The sequence below is a fragment of the Microchirus variegatus genome (assembly GCF_963457635.1).
Source record: "Microchirus variegatus genome assembly, chromosome: 12".
NCBI lineage: Eukaryota > Metazoa > Chordata > Actinopteri > Pleuronectiformes > Soleidae > Microchirus > Microchirus variegatus.
In genome coordinates this window covers 19458064-19480465 of record NC_139813.1, presented here as the reverse complement: position 1 = coordinate 19480465, position 22402 = coordinate 19458064, and the positions used below count along the sequence as shown (strand labels likewise).

Below are 22402 nucleotides of genomic sequence, written 5' to 3'. Positions count from 1 at the left end.
GACTAATTTTAACATTTTATGTCCAACAAAGTGCCAAATCAAGAGGGTCCTACCAACTACCCACTGATAAAAATATACCTTTTGGCCTCTGCTATAGCCAAATAAAATGAATTGCCAAATAATGATACTATAAAAACTGCAACAAAGCAGACAAGATTCAGTGTTTTTTTTAGCTTCACTGTAAGACAAAAATTCTCAAGGTTAATTGTACAAAGATTGTATGACCCATGAGGAAAAGCGATCCTCCTCAGAAGCTGTTCTATAGACTAATGGTGCCACCTGGTGGAATGTGCAGATATCAACAGATGCCTACACAAGCAAGGTCAGTAATTTAAATAATATATCATATGACATAGGTGTGAACCCAAGAGTAAAAAGAGGTTTATCCAATGGAAAGCTGGAACGCCTTTGACTGTATATTCAACGTCATACAAATATGCATGAGTTCACAAAAGTAGTTGATCCTAGAAAATTCGTTAAGTTTACTGTACAGGGCTTGACATCCAATTCAAAGGTCGTCCCGTTTTTTACTTTTTGTGTTGCAGAGTAAACCCCCAAACTGATCTGATGCAGCAAAGAAACACTTGGAGTTATTAGGACAAAGGGTAGTAGGACACCTTACAGCAAAGATCATTTTAATGGTCCCAAATATTCTGAACAACTAAGTGTACACTCATGTAAAAGAAGAAAGAAAAAAAGAAAGAAAGAGAAGATATGACAAAATTCATCACATCTAGAATTCCACTCAATCTTTAATCAAGACGGGATTACAAATTCTCCAAAAAATCTGCAGTTTCAAAGGGCAAAAAGGGTAAAACTAGCTCACCTACTGAGGTCTTTAAAAACCAGTTCAAGTGTGACAGAAAAAACGTCCTGAACATTTAAAGGCAGGTCTTTTTTGTTTGTCATTTACAAAAACAGGAGAAAGACTGAGACAAATAAAGGAAGAAGAAAGAACAAAAGAGGAAATAATGAAGAAACTGCTGGCTTTTTTTCTCGTGAGAGAAAGAACGTCAGGTGTGGAACGACGACACTGATGACATCATCAAACGACAACAAGGACAGCTCTTTGCCACATGCTGCCTCCCGTCTGGTCCTATACACTAACGTAAAAAGAGGGACAGAAAGCAATGGACAAAGGGAGTGAGAAAGAGCAGAGGAGAAAAGAAGTAAAGGATTCTAAGGGGGGAGGGGGGGCTGGGTGCAGGTTGTGGTTCTGGGTCTGAATTGGCCGACCCATCTGGGCCGCTGTGATGTCCTTCCCTGAGTGAGGGGGCGGGGGGCAGTGGGTTATGGTCCAGGCCTGCAAGCTCTCTGGGATTTCAGTCTGCTTGTATGTGTTTCTGTATGTGGTCTTTTCCTCCAAGTTGCAAAATCATCCAACTCCAACCTGTCTCATACTATCCAGGTCTGCTGAAGATCTTCCAAGTGCAACCATCCCTCCCTCCCTCCCTCCCTCCCCCCCAAACATTTACACATCTGCTCCACTTTCCAGACGTTTTTTCACTCCTGGTCTCCTGATTGGCACTTGTATGAACGAGTCCGTGGGCTATTCAGAGGAGGCTTTGAATCCATTCACAGTCTGCACCTCTTTGGGCCGCCCGCTGACGGCGAGTGGGTGGCGTTCATTCATTCTATTTGTTTACAAGTTTGATCGTTCTTGTGTGAAGTCTATGCGCGGATACTCTCGGAGCGGCGCGCAAGCTGAGACAGTGATGCTTCGTTTAGGAGCTCAGTTTGGACTTCTTGGAGGGTGGCAAAGGTTCCTCTTTACTATCCCCGTCCTCCTCCTCCTCCTCTTCCTCCTCATCGTCGTCGTCAGGATAATCCACCAGTCCCACTAAACCGCCCTGAAGAAGAAAAGATGCATATTAAGTCAAAAGGTAGTGTTATTTACCTGGTTTAATACTGTAACCCATCTATTAGAGATCATCTGCAGCTAGCAAAGGCGTGGAAGACATTTTAGTAACGTTCCACAGCAGCCGTGTGATGTTTTAAAGATTATCTTTGATGTCAATTCTCACTGCACCATAAATAATTCTGACACATCTACTAAACTGTCATTCATTTTGAGGATTTTTGTTTTTTTCTCTTAAAGCACCTCGTTCTATAGCATCTGCATTTTTTCTTCACACCTTCACTAACCCTTAAGTAAAGCTCACATGTATTAAATCAGTGCAGTGCAATGGCAGTAATGATTCCTCTTGAATACACAGATTGTAGGAGTGTGAAAATTGACAGTTTAAGTGTGCAAAAATCTTTTTTTAACCATCTTCTCAACACCATCACAACACTGTAAGAGCGAGTCATTTACAGACGTCACACGTACCTTTGTGGTTACAGTCGTGGTGGAGGGTGAGCTCCGCGCCCCCGAGCCTGGAGAGCCTGGTGATCCCGGAGAGCCTGGGTTCAACGAGGCAGATGACGGAGGGCTGGACAGGCTGGTTTTTGTGGAGCCGGAAAAGGAGAGCTTGAAGCTGGGGTTCTGTCTGCCTGACAAACTGGACTTCCCTAATATCTCTTTGTCATCCGAGTCTTTCACTGCAGTTGGACAAAAGGTAAGATGACAAATGTTAATTTTTTTCCCATTGTGAATGCATTTCAAGAAAAACACCCAGCTCTGCTTACACGACCAACGTTTTCAGACAGCGTAACCTGCATTTCCTGTTTAGATACAGCCATGCAATACTAGAGTTTTTAATTCATGCTTGTGTAAAATGTTATCAGTCCGATATTGGCTGTTTTAAGGGAATACAATGAAACTGATTTAGTATCAGGTTTCGACTCCAGCTCCAAACTTTGTCATCTTAACTGACTTTTTATCATCTTTTCATCATTAAATCACAATGCAAACATGCAACAGTGCAAGTTCAGGTGTATAAAATAGTAATTAGAACGGTCATTTTACTGATATTGTTCTTAAAAGGAAAAGAAAACGTTGCACACGTACATTTTTTCCTCTCCATGAATTTGCTAATAGGTTCCATGAGGTCTTCCTCGGTCTTCATCTTGTCAGAGGGAGGAACCACTGCCTCGCCGTCCTCAAGGTCATCCTCATCCGTGTTGAACCACATCTCCTCCTCGTCCTCCAGAGTTCGGGCGTCGCGGCGGAAGCGATGGTTCCTCAGGATGGAACGCATGCTGCAGCGAATGACACAAAGCTTAGTGCTTAAAATACACATAGATGCTTGTAAACTGAATTTACTGTTTAAAATAATCATACACCAACAGATAAACCTAGCTCCAATTGTTTAATCATTATAGTGACACAACTAATGTAAATGAGATGCCAATTTTATTTTGCTACTGTCATTTAGTGGGAGACGCCCTTAGATGAAAGGACTGTGTCACTCAATAAATCTTCAGTGACAGTGTAATCGCAGTAATAGCAGTCAGACTTGGGTTTCTTACCTATCCAGTTTAGGGTTGTCCTGTCTCTCCCGCTGCTGTTCATACCGCAGTTTAAGGCCTTTAAATGTCTGGACATAATCCACATCTTCCAGAGCCTTCCAGTAGTTTTCAACTATATGAGCTGTGAGAGACTTCACATCCTCCTGGGAGCAATGGGAGGGGGAGAGAGAGAGGAGTGTAGAGACACGACAGAGAGGGGAACATGAGGGGGGAAGTATAAAAGTGAGGGAAAATAAGAGGGGAAGTTGAGATTTTTAGGGCAGAAGAGGAATGAAGAAAGGTGGAAATGAGAGAAAGGAGAAAAAAGAGAGAGAGGAGAACACACCAGTCAAGTTAGTAATAATATTACATTTCCACAAATGCATCAAGTAAATAAACAAAAACATTTCCTGACTGATTCACATTTATAATTTGTTCAGTTGATACATTTGAGATGTTATTAGTATGACAAATCGCTGCGAAAACTGAAAAACACGTTCTAGCAGTTGAAAGAAATCCCCTCTTGAAGTCTGCATTCATGATAATACAAGAGCATTTTAGCTTAGGATCAGACATAATCACCATTTATGCACACATCGGAAAATCTGTATAACCATCCGCATGCACATGGTATATACAAATGCCAGTGTAAACAGGCAGCACAGGTCTATTTGCAGTTTGTTGTTTAGCTGCAGAAAATGTCAACATGAAAAACAGCAGTAATTTAACAGTGTGAAAGTGTTGAAATGAAAAAAGCAGCAAACAACACTCACCACACGGACATACTCAAACATCTCAATGATGGCCGAGTTCATGAGATTGTAGCGCGATCCGTTGTTGAGGAAAGCCTTGATGACAGGCTCGAATAGAAAGTTTCTCATGATGTAGCGATTGTAGAATTCATCCTTCAGACCGATGATCCTTCGCATGAAACGCAGAGCGCCTGGACATATACACACATACAAATATACAGTTTATTAAGCTCCAAAGTCTGTACAGTGGCGAATAAAGATCAACAGCGGGATCTAATTCTGGTCATGTGTGACTCACATAGGGCCAGGAATGCGTGCTGAGAGGCTGTGAGCACCAGAACCCTCCTGAGAATGTCCTTGTTGATGATGTAGTTCTTGATGTGATACGTGTGGTGCTCAACGCAAAACGTCAGCAGCTCCAAGATCAAGGCCAGCAACTGGGATGTTTGGAAATCATCTAAAGAAAGATGACGAAATGTAGTAACTCAGAAATACAAAATAAACACTTGCACACGTCCAGATGCCTTGCAGATATTCAATACCTTTGCTCGGCTTTTCCTCTGTGGTGTTGGCCAATAGTGGAGCTGAGAGGACATGCATACAGTGCTTATAGAAAAAGCTTAGAAACTCTGTCTTTTCTGTTTTCTGGGGGGAAAAGATAGAAAACGTTTGTCAGAAAATGACTTTGATAAGCAAGGCAATAAACAGTTCCAAACACCTGAAAACAAGGTGCAAGATTGGGGACATTGCTGAAAGTGGTGCTAACTCTGATAATGAACAGAGGCCATAAAAGTGAGCACTTGGCTCTCATTTACAGTTAAATCATTGGCGGTATAAACTGATGTACACAGGATCAGTCAACACACTCACATTTGCTGTGGCCAGCATGTTCTCTGGGTCCACCAGAGTCCGTAGCAGGCCCATCAGCTGCACCGCCCCACCTAGTTCTGGGTCTGTATCACAGATCATGTGTTCGATGATCAGGTTGATCAGGAGGATGTCCTGGTAGGGACAACAAATTAGTTAGCGACAGACCACCTCATGTTCTCATGTGTTAATATCAAGGACATTTATATACACTTACATCATCGTTTTGCTGAGACTCCTGCATGACAAACTCTCGTACCATGGAAGGGTTGTACTCCACCAGATATGAGAAGATATCCGTGGCCGCCCCACGCACCTGAACGTCATCCATTCCCTGTTTTGCAAACATATATTATATATGTCAGTGAATTGTGATTTTCCTGAATAAATTCTTAAAAACAAACACTTCCTTTCACTATTGTTTTTATTTTCAACAGCTAGCTTTCTTCACTAGAAGTACTTTCTTCTCTGGAACATAGTGTAGGTGTGAAAGTAGAGTATGGTAACATGCAAATCAGAGATTGAAAATGTCAAACCACAAAAGGTTAAAGGCACCGCAGCCAATTTACTTAATTATAACTCAAGTCAAATGCTATGTTCAGCATGTGAATCTGCCCACTCTGTGATCAGTAAAATCCACGAATGAAGCACGGTGCTGAATTCTGACATCTTGGTTAATTGAGTTGCTATTCTGATTGGATTTACATCCAAATGAGAGATGACAAATATGAAGCAAGATGTTGCCAAGAGCTGACTAAAAAGCATTCTCTGTTAAAAAACAACAACAACAAATGTATGATTAAGCACCAGCTCTGCCAAGACCTGGAATAATTTGGTTATAATACAACCCTAAACCAGCAGATGCATGCTGAATGCAGGGTGTAACCTTGCATAGAAAAAACAGTGTCTGTCTTTTCATATTGCAGCACAAGTATGACAGAGGAAAAAATCCTGTGTCATGGTTCAAACGAGAAGTTGAAATATCGAAAGTCATAACATTTTCTTATACGAGAAGCAAACTTTTTAGATGTTGATCTCTAAATTAACAGCTGTACACAAACAAATATGAATCATAGACCTGTCTTACCACATGGCATACAATGTTATTCAACAGTTAGATTCCACTGACTCCACTTACTGTGACAAAAAGCAGCTCATGGGAATCAAATAAAGCATACACCCAAAATAACTTCCTGTTTACAATGGCAGCCCACCCACTCCCCAAAAGAAAAAATGTTTTTGCTGATGTTGCTGCACTCACCAGTATGACTTCTAGTGCAGGTAGAATGCCCATGTTTGACAATGTCTTGAAGAAGGCGTCTCTGTTTTGAGGTTGTAACGTTTGTGAAAATGCACAGAATTCCTTTAGGAAATTCACCTGCAAGACAGAGACAATCATGAATCCAAGAGAATGAGGAGGAAAAAACTGTGAATTAGTGAATAAATCAGATCTAGCGTACCAGCTCGTGTCTTTTGTCGTCATCAGTAGCCTCATCTGTTAGCTGTGCAAAGAGGTCTGTTAGGAACTTCTCATCGTCCTGGTATCAAAAGTAGTGGAGGAGACAAGATGGAATAAGTATCACAAAGGGGGGGCCAACAATTCAAGATGTTATAAAAAGAAAATGACCAGCATCCAACAGCCAACTGTGACCTTAAGCAAAGTACTTGTAGAACTTACACAGGGGAAAAAATACACCCACCATATTTATAAAATTACTGATTTATAAGCAGTTGTAATGTGGCATAATCTGTCATTATTAACAGCTGTATACATTCATTAGCAGAAATAAAAACAATTACATTTATTTACTGCCATTTAAACTGGTGTATATTCCATTGAGAAAAATTGCTGTACATAAAAAAAACATACATGTTATATTAGAAACTGTACACTGAAAACCCAGTTGCATTCAGTTATATCTGTGATCCAGTATATGAAGTGTTATTTTAAATGAGTGGTTTGTTAATACTGGCTTATAAAACTACTGCTTTGTGGCAAGTGAAGAAGAAAAAGACTGTCTGTGATGTTCCACCTCACATTTAACACTGTACGAGAGTCAACAGCGAGCCAGTTTCAGTTTTCCTCTACCACAGCATTACTGATTTACACAACACTTCTACGTCTCTATGGAGACTGCCATACATAAACACTGCTGAGTTGACACAGTACAAAAACACAAAGGTCACATGACCATAAAAGACTGCCACACAAACTGAAATGGATAAGCACAAAATGTAAAAATATAACCCCTGTACAATCCTACAATTACTGTAATTGCCAGTTCTCACTGCATGAACACTGTTTTATCTTGTTGGTGCATTCTGATATTATGACACGATTGTCAGAGAGACTTAAATGTTTAAGTAAAAATGTGATACATACACACATTTGTGAAAAAATTGACCAATAACCTTACACAGGCAATACTTAAAGTGTCTGCCTATCTCACCTGTAGCATGCCCACAATCTCCACCTTGTTGAAGAAGATGAAGGAGTGCAGGGTGGACAGCATGTTTTCCTCGAAAACAGAGGGAGTGGGCAGCACCATGTCCTGAATATACTGCACCCGATATGTCTGGTGTATTTTCTGACGCAGTTCAGGATCCGAGATGGGGATCACCTCCTTAAAGCGGGCCGTCTTTGTGAGAAACTCCCGATGTCGCCGCGGCTGTGGGAGTGCTGGGTCAAACTCCAGACAACCAATGACGTCCATGATGCACTCCTCAGAGAACATAACCTCAAAGAGAGCAGTGCGATTGAGCAGGAAGATGCCTTTGATGATTTCATACAGGTGGTGCAGTCCCTCTCGGTTCTCTAAATCCTCACAGACACGGAATAGTTCCAGGAGCTTGCGAATGTAGCCCTCGTTCTCCACAGCGAGTGCCAGTTTCTCACGTCGCAGTGGAGACGGGAGTGAGGACGCCACCAGCTCAGCCAGGTCCTCTAAGCGGTTCAGTTCACATGGTGGCAACTCCAGACCCGGTGATGACATGTCATCAAAGCGCTCCTCCTCTGACTCATCGACGACATCCTGTGTGATGTCCACTGATGGGTCTTTCCCCTGCACCTTCACAATGAAACAATCACACAAGTTAGATGGGATGTAACAAATCAAAGCACATTTAATACTGAATGCATGAGGAGCTAGACGAGACAAACAAACACCCACACAAAGAGAAGCACACTTACCTGGCATATTTTCTCCCAGATTTCGTCACAGCCAGCCTTCTCTTGGAAACTGAGTGCCAAATCATAATTTTCTGCCTCTGACCATACTATCAATGTGTCCTTATTGAGAGAAAAATAAAGCCAAACGCTACAATCACTACACAGAGAAAGGAAATACACAATCTGTATAAATCACATCGTGCACCACACGCAAACCACATACCTGTTGTTTCTGATATGCAGTGTTTGGATTGATTTTTGATTCCAGCAGTAGGGAACCTGTCAGATTACAGGGGTGGTCTGTGTTGTCAATAGGACTTTTATCAGATGCTACATTACCTGCATACAATTAAGAGTTCTATCAATGGTTCCAGTTGAATTGGTGACATATAATGATTAAATATAGCCGGTGGTCATCACTACTACAGCAGTGAGCAGTGTACTTATTGGTTATTAACTTACCATCGCTCTCTGCTCGCACTAGTAGAGATGTGCCTTTCACTCGCTCCACATAAGCCGAGGAGACGTGGCCGGTTCCACGATCATCCCACTGTCTCTCCTCATTGAGGGTATAGACTTTGACTCGTCGGCGAGTGTCCGTCATCCTGACAGGTAGTGGTACGTTCTTAGCTATTAAGGGATGTCTGTCTCACTTGGTGACGCCACAACTTCAGTTCACTTTTTGTAACACCTGTTCAATTCTGTAATACGGTAATGATTTTACATGAGTCAGGATCAACCAGGTTTACACTTATATATGAGGCACCTTACAAGTGATACACCTGGTTGTGTGTAGACGATAAGTCTACGATCGGCTCAGCTACAGTATATGACTATTTTTGACGAGCTGTCTCACAAGTTACGCTTCGGCGTTACAGGCAACGCAACACACAAAATCAGGTTTCAGACCATTTTAGCAAGCTAGCAGTCAATTTACAGTACAGAGGGCAATGATGTTTGCTACGGTGTTAATTATCCGTACAAATGACTGACATTCACTTTCAACTCCCAAAAGAAAACTGAATGACGGGGTTGAAGAATACGCAAAGCTATTACGACCACTGACTATCAAAACACCCTGCCCATCTATTAGTACAGTCTGTACGCTTGAGGGCAATGTTAGCTAGATACGCTAGCTAGCAGACCTATCGAGTAAACTAGTTAGCAAGTACGCTAACTACTTCAGCCCCACATAATCAACGTTCAAAACAACCACCTAAAGCAAGACGACCATAGCTAAGCACCGATAAGACCACTTCACACCCGCGACCCAAAAACACCGTGTTAACCGCTGGCAACTGTTTTCAATTGTGTCGGAATAATACGCCAGCTAGTTAGCGTTAGCCGCTATTTCTGCCCCAAGTGTTCCGCCATGTTCTGGCTCGGGGCCGCGGAGAGACCACTCTCTCCATACTGGTATTCATGCATCCCCAAAATTATGCAAACTCATTAAACGTAGTCGCGTAATTATCTGAAGGTAACACTTTACATCATAAGGCTATGTGCCATTCATTTGCGACGTCTTGCTCAGATAATTGCTAACTGGTCCCCCCGTGAGTATTCAGCCATCTTGGGTCCCTTCGCAGTCAGTACGGGGTTTCCAGCACAGCAACAACAGGGCAGCCCGCCAGATTTAAAGAGACAGTAACATGAAAATAGGACCGGGCATTGTTTGTCTTGTTGATCCAGCACCAGTCTGTACATATAAATTTAAACTTACCACGCAGCATCCACACATAGGTACATACATATTTTGCCGACTAGCACTTTTAAGACTAAGTGTAATAGTACTTGCACCAAATTGTGTATACACAAGAATGAATACCAGTCAGAAAACAATGGTTTATTTTGTTCAAATCAAATAAAACTACAACAGGGATTGTTGAAATTAGATGCGATGCAAAACTAAATGCAAAACTAAATACAGTATCAGCATTTTACATTTCGATTGCAAGCTATGGTAACAAAAAGAGTATAAAATGTCACATAACTAAAATGGCATCTGAATAAAAAGCATACTACTAGAATTTGACAATGGAAACGCATTATCTAGGCTGTGGAGCTCTTCTCCAAACGGGGATCTCTCTCTCTCTCTCCATTAATAAATTAACCCTTGCTGTTAGTAGTGGGCGATCCTCCCAAAACCATACCATGACACACAAACACAACCTTTAGTCTTTCTTCTCAATTTTGAAATGTACTGTTAAGAACATCCAGGCTCAGTTTTTATTGTGTATTTTTATTTGTTATAACGTTTTTTTATCCAACAAAGTTTTCTGATCTATTTGAATAGTATATATATGACAAAATGTCCAGTCCTTTAACCCCAGCTCCTGTTCTGTTATGCCGTCAGGTTACATTTGAAAGGTTTTGGATACCCACATGGAAAAGTCTTTTTTGATATAGACATATGATAGACAGTCAATCTGTCAGTTTGTTGACATGGATCTGTGATAATATGGTTCGACCAAGTGTAAATGTCATACAATTCTCATGGAACTGTTCCAGATTAGTCATGATGTGATTTCTCAGATCGCCCACTCCTAGTTACAACTATCATCTCTATCCTCTTGATGAACAAACATCAGTATCCTGCCAACTCCATTTTAATATAAAGCCCAAATGTCTTACTTTACCGAGTTTGAAACCACAACCTTTTCCCAAAATAGTATACTGCGAAAACCCACCCCTTATCAAACTGACAATGTTGTCCATATACACAGATCTTAAAGATGCTGTGGAAATGTAGTGCAGTGTAAAATCCTTCCAGGTGTGTGTAGCAGGACAACCTGTCACAGATGCCTTTACTTTGCCGCCTGCTGAGCCTGACGTCGCAGCAGGACGTATATCTTCTCCTTGATCCAGTCTTTGTTGTATGGTTGGTATGTCTGGGTGTCAGCTCTGTACCTGTTTAAAAATAAAAAATGAAAATTATATGTTAATAGGATGTAACCAAAACACCTGCTGTAAACAAGGTTTCCATTGAAATACAGTAACTGGTTCACTGATCAGATCATACTTACACAAGACAGCTAAGATCAGCCAAGTCATCAATGAAGTCAAACAACTGGCTTATGTCATAGGTGATGGAGGGGCTGTTTGGATTCATCCTCTTCAGATGCTCTTCATACATTTTGCAAACACCTGGAAAAGACAAGAACATGCGATTGCTATTTGCACCATTGAAAACAGGGAGAGTGTAAATTCATTTAAGCATCTCCATCCAGTATTTGTAATCTGTTTCTAAGAGGTATTTGCACAGTAACACACACATACACCCCAAAACATAAAAAGAGGAAGCTCAGTAACGACATAATACCATTAGAATTGTAAAATAATTACAATAATAATAATTAAGGTACATTTACCAGTCTCTTCATTAGGTTCAACGGTTTATCTACTGGAGTTTTTTTTGCCTTCACCTATAACACCACAATGTGATTGATCAGCCCTGAGATGTATTAGCAAAAAACGTATTTTTATTGGGTAAACTCACCTTCCATGCATTCGTTCACCGACTCATAGTCAGCATATGTGCGGCCCTCAGGTCTCTTGGTGGGTTGGACAAGCAAAATTGTGTGCGACTGAAAAACATAAGAATAAGTGTAAGTACACCTTATATTTGTAACATCAAATAACAGATGTATGCACTCAATTTCCTGTAGTAGTTTTCTGTCCAAAGGATTTTCAACCAGGAGGTTCTGGTATGCTTGTAATTTAGCAATACATCACACTGTAATATAAACGCAGTGTTTGGTGTTTCGCAAAATACCACATCTGCTTAACTCATATGCACATAAAAAACAAACAAATAGTATTTAATTACGTGATAAGGGCCTTGTAGCCACAACAAAACGACAACAGATGAAGAAGTAGCATAAGTGCGTTAGCCTCAGAGCTCGTTAGCTTAGCTGTGAATGAATTAACAGGCGCTAAATGTGAATGAAACAGGACGTTTTATCCGAATCAAACGTTAAAAAGAAAACGCTTACCATGTTTATACTGCCTACGGAACGTGTCTACTACTTAGGTCCAAAAAAACTGCACAAAACCGTTGATTGTTGCTTCAGATTTCCCCGTGCGAAATAGCTACTGCTAAGGCAAAAAAGATCAGAGGAAATGACACAAACCTTGTTCCGGTTGTAGAAGTGAGTTGCTTTCAAAATAAAGGTTTGGTTTCAAAATAAGAGTTTGGTAATCTATTGTGTTTTTTATGCTATATGGATATTTTTTTCAGTGATAGAAAAAAATATTTATATAGTTTATTTTAGTAAAACAAATAATTTAAAAGAAATCATTTATAGTACTTTAAAAGTAAAATTGTTGGATGAAAGAGAAGGAGGCTACTGAATCGTAACAAAAAAAACAAACAATGCAATTTTGGAAATGCTGTGAAAGAAAAAATAATAAATAAACCACACATTTATATCAAGGTTAACAATGGCTGAAAGTTTATTGATCATAATAAGTAAGATTTAACTTTGGTAATCACATTGGCATCGTTTTATTTTACTCTTAAACCACGAGGCAAAGCACAAGTGAATAGAATGAAAGTCACACAAAAATATCACTAAAATCAGATTATATGTTCGAATGTGCGACTATGGAATGATTTAAAATGCAAATTTGTGATTTGCATGTTTAAATGAATGTGGGTACATTACAGTCTTTGACTTAAAATACTTCATAAAAAAAAATGTAATTGTCATAAAAAGAGAAACCTGCTTATGTGCTGGAGGTATAACTGTGTGCAGTATTATGCCCTTGCTCTCAGAGCATCCATGAGTGACCCTCTTCTTGGCAGTCGGGGCTCCGTCACCACATGCCCACACTCCATGTGGCACTTTTCCATAGACGCAAAGTTATTGGCGTTTCCGTGGCAGCTTCCGTACCAGAAATCGGTACATTTCCCAGTGGCCGAGTCGTAGTAAACCCGGGGCACCCATGTATCACAGGGCCCCTCGTCGCGAGGCAGTGTGCACACGTCACCAGTGGGTGGAGTGACAGGGGGCGGTGAGTGCCCCTGAGCAAGGAGAAGAAAAAGTGAAATTACTGTGATTTTTACTGAAATAAGATGAGTAAAAGGTGCGACTCCTACCTCAGTTGTCAGATACTCTGGACATCCAGCTCTGCCAAATCCTTGTGCTGGAGTCACCCCGTCTAAACAACAGCCATACCTAAAGAAGATTTTAATTCTTTTACGGTCACATGTTGGTAACAGGGGCAGGATCCAAGAAGAAGAAGAAGAATTACCTGGTGTTAACACAGTCATAGTCATCGTGGGGGCAGCCTTCGTTCTCTGGTCCAGTGGCAGCGGTCAGGCCGTCGGGACAACAGCCGTAATATGAATGATCACAGTGAGGGACGTTCACAGGGGGGTGGGGGTCAAAAGCATCACTGGTCTGTGGCCCAGAACCTAAAGCAAATTCAATTTAAACCAGATTATATCAATCACAACATGGAAATAGATAAGTAGTTTTGACTGTTTTACTGGCTGATCGGTGTAGCTATGTAACATATTGTGGGTGTAGGTTGTCTATTGCCATAGGAGAAACTAATGATAATATCATCTGTTTCATCTCAAATAACTGGTTGCACATTCATTCCTCAAACTCTTCGAAGGACATCTTGGGTAAACACATACATGATATAGAATCCATCATACCTGAAGGCTCCTCTGTAACATGGGGCACATATCCTCTTATGATGCTCTCATGTGGACTTGGATCCTGCACACTCGGAACCACTAAGAACAAACTGCATTTATTAACGCACAATCACAGATAAATAGTAAATAATACTCAAAAACAAGTTCAGTTGGGCTCACTCTGGGCTCCGGGGCACTCTTGTGTGTTGCATTCCTCCACAGAAACAGGTCTGCTGTCGAGTCCACATTCAGTCTCGGGGTACGGGTTCAAATCTGTGTCAAAACAGTTCACCCTCCTCTCCCTCACACCGCCACCACCGCAGCTCCGAGTGCACTGCAGACAGCAAAGGAGAGAGATAATAATTAATTCTTATTCTTAGGTGCACAAATATAACAATAGCAATTATTATTAGGGCCTGAATTGGAATTGAAAAATTCTCCTTAATTTTTGAGGCACTAATCTGTGAAAATGAATGAAAATTGGCACAGAAATCAGAAAAAATAACCCATAAAATAAGGGTAAAAGTGGTGCAAAAGGGCTCAATTGCGCCCCCAAAGCCAAAAATAAGTTCCACCAAATTTCACAAAACTTGGTAGAAACATGTCACAGCCCAAGACGAACAAAAAAGTCTATTGAGACCATGGCCTCAACTCAACAGGAAGTCAGCCATTTTGAATTTGGAGTCTATGTTGCAGATTTGCACGTTCCCTAAATGAAAACAACTCATCTGAGCACGATAATTGCACCTAAATTAACAAAAAACAAATGAATTTGTACTAAACACATCAAAGATGCAAAGTTATCAAAAGGTATTGCAAATTCAAAACTGGGTGCCCACGGCAAACATCAGAATTTTGGTGCATTTCGACCAACCGCTCGCCACAGAACAGGAAGTGGCCTGTAACTTTGACATACATTGACCGATTAGCTCGAAACTTCACACGTGACACAAGAGACCGACTCTGAGCACGTCGTCTAAGAACATAAAATTGACAAACAGGAAGTGAGCTATTTTGAATTTAGCCTGTGTTTAGCCACCAAACAGGAAGTCAGCTATTTTGAATTTAGCCTCTGTTTAACCACCAAACAGGAAGTGCCGTGTAACTTCGCCATACATTGACCGCTGTGCTTGAAACGTCATACATGGGACAAGAGACTTGATCAGATCTCATCAGCACATGAAAACTAAGTCAAGGGCATAGCGCCACCTGCTGGCAGCACAGCAGCTGTGCGGGCCCGCCCAATGCATGTGGAACTTTGTTCCTGTTGTATGTTTCCCCCACTATCCATTTTTGTGGTTGAGTGACACAGCAGGGAAAAGGTACATGACTTTTTCATCCCTCATCTTTTGTGTTGAACCTTCCCTTCCTGTGTCTCCTTCTTTTACACAACACAACGCAGAGGTTGTGAAACCCCTGGTCATGTTTGTTATCATTGTTATGTCCTCGCTCACCAGTCCGTAGTCAGTCACGTGCCAGGTGATGTGCGTGTGACAGGCAGGTCTTCGGCACGCCTTGACCGTCGGAGGTCGTTCCAGTCCACTGCAAGCAAGGTCATCCAGATGTTCTAGTCCTGGTCCCATACAGATCACCTCCCTCGACTTCATACCTTCCCCACAGGTGACTGAACACTGGGAAGGAGTACATAAAATCTTGTTAACTAAAAAAAAAAAAAAACATTCATATTCTACAAATCTTTTTAATGCTGCCGTATAATACAAACCACACTGAAGCTTCCGACGCTGTACTCAGCAGCACACGGGTGCATGTTGCACGCCTGCTGACTGTGAGGCCTCTGCAGGTGCTGGTCGATGCAGTGAGTCTCATCCACCACGCGGGGGTTCACCGGATCCCGGAGCCAGCACTGCACGCTGCGGCGTTGCATGCCTCCGCTGCAGTTGGCCGAGCACTCCCCGAACACGCCGGTTTCATAGACGTAGGCGTGCGTCTCCCCTCTTGGCTGAGGTGGCGCAACAGAAGCAGTGGAGGGCACGTAAGTGATGTCTTCATCTAAGCCCATAAATTCTTCATGGGTCAGCATCTGGAATAAAGATTAAGTCAAGTAAATTAAAAAATTAAAAGCTTAAAGCCGCCATATGTAAGAATGTGGCCAAAAACGGTTACTACATTCAAATTCAAAATACCGAGGTCTTTTAGGTTTCGTTTTCTGACGTAACTGGCAATCCGTGGTTGCTCGGCAGCTGAGACTCTACTGACTGCAATGATTGGTAGACGGCGGTAGGTGGCGCCACATGCCAAAAACATGATTTCAAAACATAAACATGATTTGCAGTCTGCAAAAGATTTATTTTGAGGCAAACATTTTGTCTGTACTGTTGTTGTTGGTGAGTTCAGTTTGTTATATGAACATTATTCCTGAGTCTCTGTGACATATTAGGAGGATTTTATGGCCAGTTGATTTAGATTTATTACATAATGCACCTTTAAAAAAGCTGTGTATTATATCTGTTCTCACCCTGCAGACGCCTTCCACACAGATATCAGTGCGGTCCCCGCCATAGCATAGTGTTCCATCTATCACTGCAGGGCTGTGACGATAGAAGAAGTTCTCTTCTCTTGGGAGACAGTTGAGTTCACACGGGTTGCTCGCTAACATTGAGGTTGCAGACATGACAATACAATAATAAGGTTATAATCTATGCATGATTTTGAGTTTGGCACATTTAAATACTGACATGGTGTAATTGTATAATAATGAAAAACTGTATAATAACAGGTCAAACCTCCGTAGTAAGGCACCCATGAGTAATAAACGCCCTGAAAGTCAAATCTGTCAAAGTGGGAGCACTGCTCTTCCCTGAAGTCGGTGGACCCGACTGGACATTCCTGCAGACACAACATTTTTGAATTACTGCTTTTTAGGAAACATGAGTGCAGTTTGTGGGCTGGTGTCATTTATAATTAAGGCAAAAATGATCTAGTAGAAGCGTAATTGCCTGTGTGTTGCAGGTTTGGAATGAATTGGGGGATCCTATGCAGTTATGACCGCCGTCTGTTCTGCAGGAAGGAAAGAGAAAAGGCTGCAAATGTTGTTTTTGTACATTTTAAAAAGTGGAGATAATTATAATATCAAATCCTCTAACTTCAAAATCGGTAATATAATTCTATAGGTGTTTACCTTGACGTGATACATTTCCTGGTTCTCTTTGCCACTCCCGTGCCACATGTGCGGCTGCAGGGCCCATAGGCTCCGAAATCTCCCCAGCGGTCGCGAGATTGGCGAGGTGTCCACGATAACTGTAACAAAACACACACACACAGTAAACCGCAGCGTGCTCACACACACACATATGATGATGATATCGTGTTCGACCACGAACCACGAGCACGTATGTTGGAGACACTGAAATAGAAGCTGGAACATTTGGCCACAAACCATCCCATCGAAACTATTTTCATACATATACTTTATGTACAGTATGTGCAAAAAATTATATAATACGAAAAGACTTACAGTTAAAGTAGATATAGACAGCAGCTGTAGGAGACCCAGGACTAGCAGGATGTTCATTGTTCACCAAAATCCACTGATATGAATAACAACTGAGTAAATAAAGTACAGCATATGTGCAATCACTCCGTTACTGCTTGAATGCAATAATGATATTTAAAATACACATATAAAGAGTTGGATAATGCATAATAACAAAGCTGAATAAGCACTATCTTACCTCGTTGTAGTGACTTTCTCGACCTGCAGTGCAGAGGGACATGCACCTCAGTGGTGATGGAAGGCAATGACACCCTGCTTTCTTTCTTTCTCTCTCTCTCTCTCTCTCTCTCTTCTCACCCCCTCTTTCTCTTTCTCTGCTCACACACAGCCCAAGTGTCAGGTTTCAACCACAAAAAAAAAAACCACCCTTAAAATTACATTTTTCTTGTTTAGACGATAAAAAAAAAAAAAAAACATGTCAACAATGTTGTTTTTAAAGCTGAATCAGCTTGTTTATTTGAAGAAAAGCAAAGACGACAATGTGTTATTTGGTACAGCCAAGGAGAAAAACAATGTTTTTGAACACACACACACACACACACAGGATTTCATTTTCAACTGAAATTTACATAAAAGTTATTACGCAAGAAGGCCAATAAAGTGTGATCTGTGCGGTGAAAGATTTATCGATTCCTCCTCGCGTTGCTCTCCATCTGTTGTCCCTTCTGCACGCCTCATAACCACTAAATACAGACTGTCAGTGCAGAGGTGCTGGTGGGAGGCTAACGCTGCCTAAGGTTATATTTAGACTTATTTTAGAGCGAAACCACAGTGGAGTATGGCTGGACGACAGGCAAAAGGAATATGGAAGATGTAACAGCGAGGAGTCGGAGGAGGAGGAGAGAGCGACATTCCTGTAAAACGTATACTTTAGTCTTATGAATGAATGCATGAGTGTCTGGAAAATATAAGTATGATGTGGGTTCTTGAGTGTGTTTGAGTTTGTTATAGTGGGTGTGCATGAGGGAGGAGAAGAAAAAAAAAAAAGGTTGATGACAACATAAACGCTATAATCATTTGTTGACACGCACGCAGAACAGGTTGAAACTCTATACGCTCGAGTCATCACCTCCAGTGAAGACAGCGGCGCGTTACAATCTAATACGTAAGCAACGCGACACATTATAGCATTAAAGCACCAGTGAGCGGGATTTGGTGCCATCTAGGGGTGAAGTTACAGTTTGCAAAGCACTGAATACCTTTTGGTTAGCGCCAGCCGCCGGATGGAGGTAAAAAAAAAGATGTTGGAGGGGTTGTATTTTAATGAAAAGAGGCAAAAAACAATACACAAATCCTATCTTTTGTATGTGTAAGGACTATCGTGTAGATTTGTGCGCCCCAGAGAAACAGGAAATGCGTCACTTGACCGACGCTCGCTGTAAACAAGCGAGAAAACGTTTTCAAACCACATTTGAATGATCTTCTACAAGGGCTGAGGTTCTACCTGGAACCATTTGCTTCTGAGGGTTCTTGGTAACACTAATGGTTCCAGTAAGAACCATTTTGATCCAGAGAACCCTTTAAAACCCCTTTCCTAAATAAAGCGTTTTAAAAGGGTTCTTGGTAACACTAACGAGGGTTCTCCTATGAGGACAAGCCCGAAGAACCTTATATGGTTTTACTTAGCACTTTTATTTCTAAGAGTGTAGTCATGGATTGTACCATGTGTATCTCGTTTATTTCAATTTTCCATCTTTTTATAAATTATTTTAGATGATTCCTATCTTCCTACCCGTCCATAGAGGGCGCCCTTATGGACGGGCACCACCAGGGTTCACGACTCGGTCAGAAAAAGGGCATTGTTCCAAGCATGTTCTGCCCATGGGTTCTCCGGTTTCCTCCCACAGTCCAAAAACATGCAGATTTGGGGATTAATTAGGCAAATTGGACACTCTAAATTAAACCATAGATGTCAGAGTGAGAGTGGATGCTTTGTCTCTATATGTGATCTCTCCAGGGTGTATCTGGTGTCAGCTGGGATTGGCACCAGTGACCTCCGTGACCTTCATGTGTAGGATAAAGCAGTAGAAGATGGATGGATCCTGTGTTTGAAGAAAGACGGCCTGCTCCCCCATGTAATATAAAGGACTCTTAGTATCAAAAACAGGTGATAATAAATGAGTGAAAACATAATAAATATTGTAAATGTAAATCCTCCACACTGAGGCTTTAAATCCTTGTTTCAAAGCCATGAAAACCTCTTGATAACGTGTCATATATGAAGCCATCCCTTCCAGACATTCCCAACACACATCCCGGTCCAAAACCACTCCCCTCTTCAGTATTGTTTTTCTTCCATAAGGGAAAACAAAAAAGTCAGTCAGTCACAGTGTGTGTGTGTGTGTCTCAGAGCTGCCGGTTCAGTTTCTGCATTTCCTTCTCCTTGGCTTCGAAGGCGCTCTTGGTGGTGAACAGGTCGTCCACCGACTCCATGATCTCCTGCATCTCTCTGGACAGCTCGGAGTAGCTCTCCTTCAGCTCGTCCTGCTGCTGCCTCAGGTCGACGGCCGCTCGCATCAGCTCCGTGGCCTGGTGGCTGCAGTTGCTCCGCAGCTGCTCCACGTCGGACAGCAGCACCTGCATGCTCTTCATCAGCTGCTGCAGAGACTCAACGGTGCCCTCAAACCCCGACGTGTCCATAGTCTCTACTTTAGAGTTGTCTGGGACCTGGAATTCAGACTCCAGGTCTGACTTTTGGCCTTTCTCCATCCTTTTTTTAACTGGAGCAGCTCTCGGCTACTTTGATCCAAGGTGTCAAACGTCAGTGTGTCAGATATCTGGAAGAGAGATGAATCATTTATGAACAGACAGTGACTGTTGAAGCATAAAGGAGCAGATTTAGAAGATGTCGAGAAAAGGTTGAGATGTTTTTTTCAGCTAGTGGGGAGATTAAGCCCCTTGCAGGAGGTGACTAATCTCCTCCACCTGGACACCTACTTGTATTTATTTCCTCTTTAAGACCTCCATCCATCCATTATCTATCGCTTTACCTTTTGGAGGGTTCCACCAAGAACCCTTTTAAAACCTTTTCTATTCAGGAAAGGGGTTTTAAAGGGTTCTCTGGATCAAAAACTCTAAAAGTGCTAAGTAGAACCATATAAGGTTCTTCGGCTTGTCCTCATAGGAGAACCCTTTTGGGCTCCAGGTGGAACCTTTAAGAACCCCTTTAAAACCCTTTATTCAGGAAGCGATTTTAAAGGGTTCTCTGGATCAAAATGGTTCTTACCGGAACCATTAGTGTTACCAAGAACCCTTGAAAACCCCTTTCTTCGGGAAAGAGTTTTTCAGAAGCAAATGGTTCCAGGTAGAACTTCAGCCCTCGTAGAAAGACCCTTTTGGAACCCTTATTTCTAAGAATGTAAGGCGATAGGCAGGAACAGCTCGCCAGTCCATCACAGGGCCACTTTAGGACCTTTTCTGGCATAAACACTGATCTTGTCTGGAACAAATCCTGCTCCTAATGAGGCAGAACCTCATTTTTGAGGAACCGGACCCAATATTTAAATAGTTAAGCATTAAGCTGTCCATATGAATGAGAGTGTCCTAAGAAAAATAGCTGCGAAAACCTGTGTGTGTGTGTGTGTCTAAGTGACCTTTCACTGACGTGTAGTCCCGTAATCCACTTAGGACAGCTAACATAAAGACCTCAAGCCACCAGACTAGTGCTGTCTTAGGTGAAAGACAGGCGGGACATCAGATTACGTGGTTGCTTCCCTCCTCCTTAGTTGGTGCAGTCGGAGCAGACAGATTAACCCTGTCCTCGTGAAGTCATCTGTGGGTGGGTGGGTGCCCTCGTCTCAAATTTGCAATTTTGTTGATTTGTGTGGGATTATATGTTGACAATTCCCTCTGATTATAAGGAAACACATGTCAGTAGATACTGTAAATGTAGATTGTTTGAATGTATGTATACATAAAGTAAATTAAATCAACAACAGTACCATAATTTCATCTTTTGGAACAAAAATATGGCCTGTTTATGTTTTAAAAAAAGGAGTTTATTTGTGAAAATCAAGTACAATTGATCATATTCTCCCATTTAATTGACTAACTGATTACTTCACTGCATTTAAAAGCAAGAGCTAGCACATGTTCTCACCCTTTAAATGGCTTTTAAAGATAAGGAGAGTCAATGTTGACTCGCCGCCACCCGCTCTCTTATCAAAACGTGACAGCGTGCTCTGGAGGCCAGAGTTAAAAACCAGAAACTATCTTTCTGTGAAGTAAACACAGAGGTGTGTCAGGGCAGGAAAACAGCGAGAAATGTTTGTATTTAGGACACAGAATTGTGTCATTAACAGTTAAAAAAAACAAGCTGCAACAGGCAGTAAATATATAGTTTAAAGTTAAGTGTATTGGACTGTGGTATGAGAGGAGCTTTTATGTGTTTCATGTACATATACATATACCTATTGTCACTCCTAAAGTTGTTATTGCAAAAGTAAAAAGAGAATTTCTTCATTAAAGCACAAAAACAGAATAATGACAGAGCAATTTAAAGATACTATATGCAAGACTCACATAAATGCAGGTAACATGGCAAAAAATAAGGTAAACAAACTCTTACTTGTTTGTGGTGATTCTGTGATCATTGAGGATGTTTCAGCACACAGTTTCAGACTGAAGATGAAGACAACGCTGGTTCTGCCCACTCTCCGTGACGACGCTCATGATGTGGCTATTTCTGTCCCTGACTCTGAACACTGATAATCAGCAGCGCACCAAGTCAGTGACGTACGTACAGTAACTACAGTAAAGACACTCACTACTCTCATTCACAGTGAAATAAACTGTGTTTAAAAGTTTTAATTATGTCTAACATAACATTTCTGCAATAATGTGTTTCATCTTTTACTGCTGGTTTAAAAATGTAGACTGCCACCAAGTTATGGTTGTAGCATAAAGAGGAAACATAATTGTTTTGTAAATCTTTCAAAAACTTGTTGGATATTCTTATTGTTTTGGCAAATAACGAACAAAATTCACCTTTTTATATTTATATTATATATATTTTCTTGAGAAATTAATCAAGGATAACGTTCAACCACTAAAACTATTTTTTC

The 22402-nt window shown here is 41.4% G+C and overlaps 2 protein-coding genes across 3 annotated transcripts; both read right to left on the bottom strand.

The window, feature by feature from the left end:
- Nucleotides 1-1520: 1520 nt before the first annotated feature.
- On the bottom strand, nucleotides 1521-9721 carry smek1 (SMEK homolog 1, suppressor of mek1 (Dictyostelium)). 2 transcript variants are annotated; one of them, XM_083899148.1, is made up of 15 exons: nucleotides 8641-9721; nucleotides 8402-8457; nucleotides 8200-8298; nucleotides 7460-8077; nucleotides 6470-6547; nucleotides 6271-6387; nucleotides 5227-5343; nucleotides 5013-5144; nucleotides 4685-4787; nucleotides 4441-4599; nucleotides 4164-4333; nucleotides 3412-3554; nucleotides 2951-3141; nucleotides 2330-2541; nucleotides 1521-1850 (listed from the first exon to the last, which is right to left on the bottom strand). In XM_083899148.1, the coding sequence occupies exons 1-15, from the start codon at nucleotides 8780-8782 to the stop codon at nucleotides 1725-1727; spliced, it is 2463 nt and encodes an 820-aa protein (XP_083755274.1). In that variant the 5' UTR covers nucleotides 8783-9721; the 3' UTR covers nucleotides 1521-1724. The 2 variants fall into 2 exon arrangements, with proteins under 2 accessions (XP_083755274.1, XP_083755275.1); XM_083899149.1 differs by having other exon boundaries at nucleotides 3412-3551.
- Nucleotides 9722-10006: 285 nt separating this feature from the next.
- erh (ERH mRNA splicing and mitosis factor) lies at nucleotides 10007-12287 on the bottom strand. Its single transcript, XM_083899016.1, has 4 exons — nucleotides 12171-12287; nucleotides 11675-11762; nucleotides 11202-11322; nucleotides 10007-11085 (listed from the first exon to the last, which is right to left on the bottom strand). Exons 1-4 carry the CDS (start codon nucleotides 12171-12173, stop codon nucleotides 10983-10985), a joined length of 315 nt encoding a protein of 104 aa, XP_083755142.1. The 5' UTR covers nucleotides 12174-12287; the 3' UTR covers nucleotides 10007-10982.
- Nucleotides 12288-22402: the final 10115 nt, after the last annotated feature.

Coding starts and splice junctions, on each gene's coding strand:
- erh (XM_083899016.1), bottom strand. Junction 11,323..11,674: donor GGTGAACGAATGCATGGAAG/GTGAGTTTACCC, acceptor TGTCTTTTCCAG/GTGTTTGCAAAATGTATGAA. Junction 11,086..11,201: donor GCTGATCTTAGCTGTCTTGT/GTAAGTATGATC, acceptor ATTTTTAAACAG/GTACAGAGCTGACACCCAGA.
- smek1 (XM_083899148.1), bottom strand. CDS start 8,782: ATGACGGACACTCGCCGACGAGTCAAAGTCTATACCCTCAATGAGGAG. Junction 5,344..6,270: donor CTGCACTAGAAGTCATACTG/GTGAGTGCAGCA, acceptor TTTGCAAAACAG/GGAATGGATGACGTTCAGGT. Junction 2,542..2,950: donor ATTCATGGAGAGGAAAAAAT/GTACGTGTGCAA, acceptor GTCCAACTGCAG/TGAAAGACTCGGATGACAAA.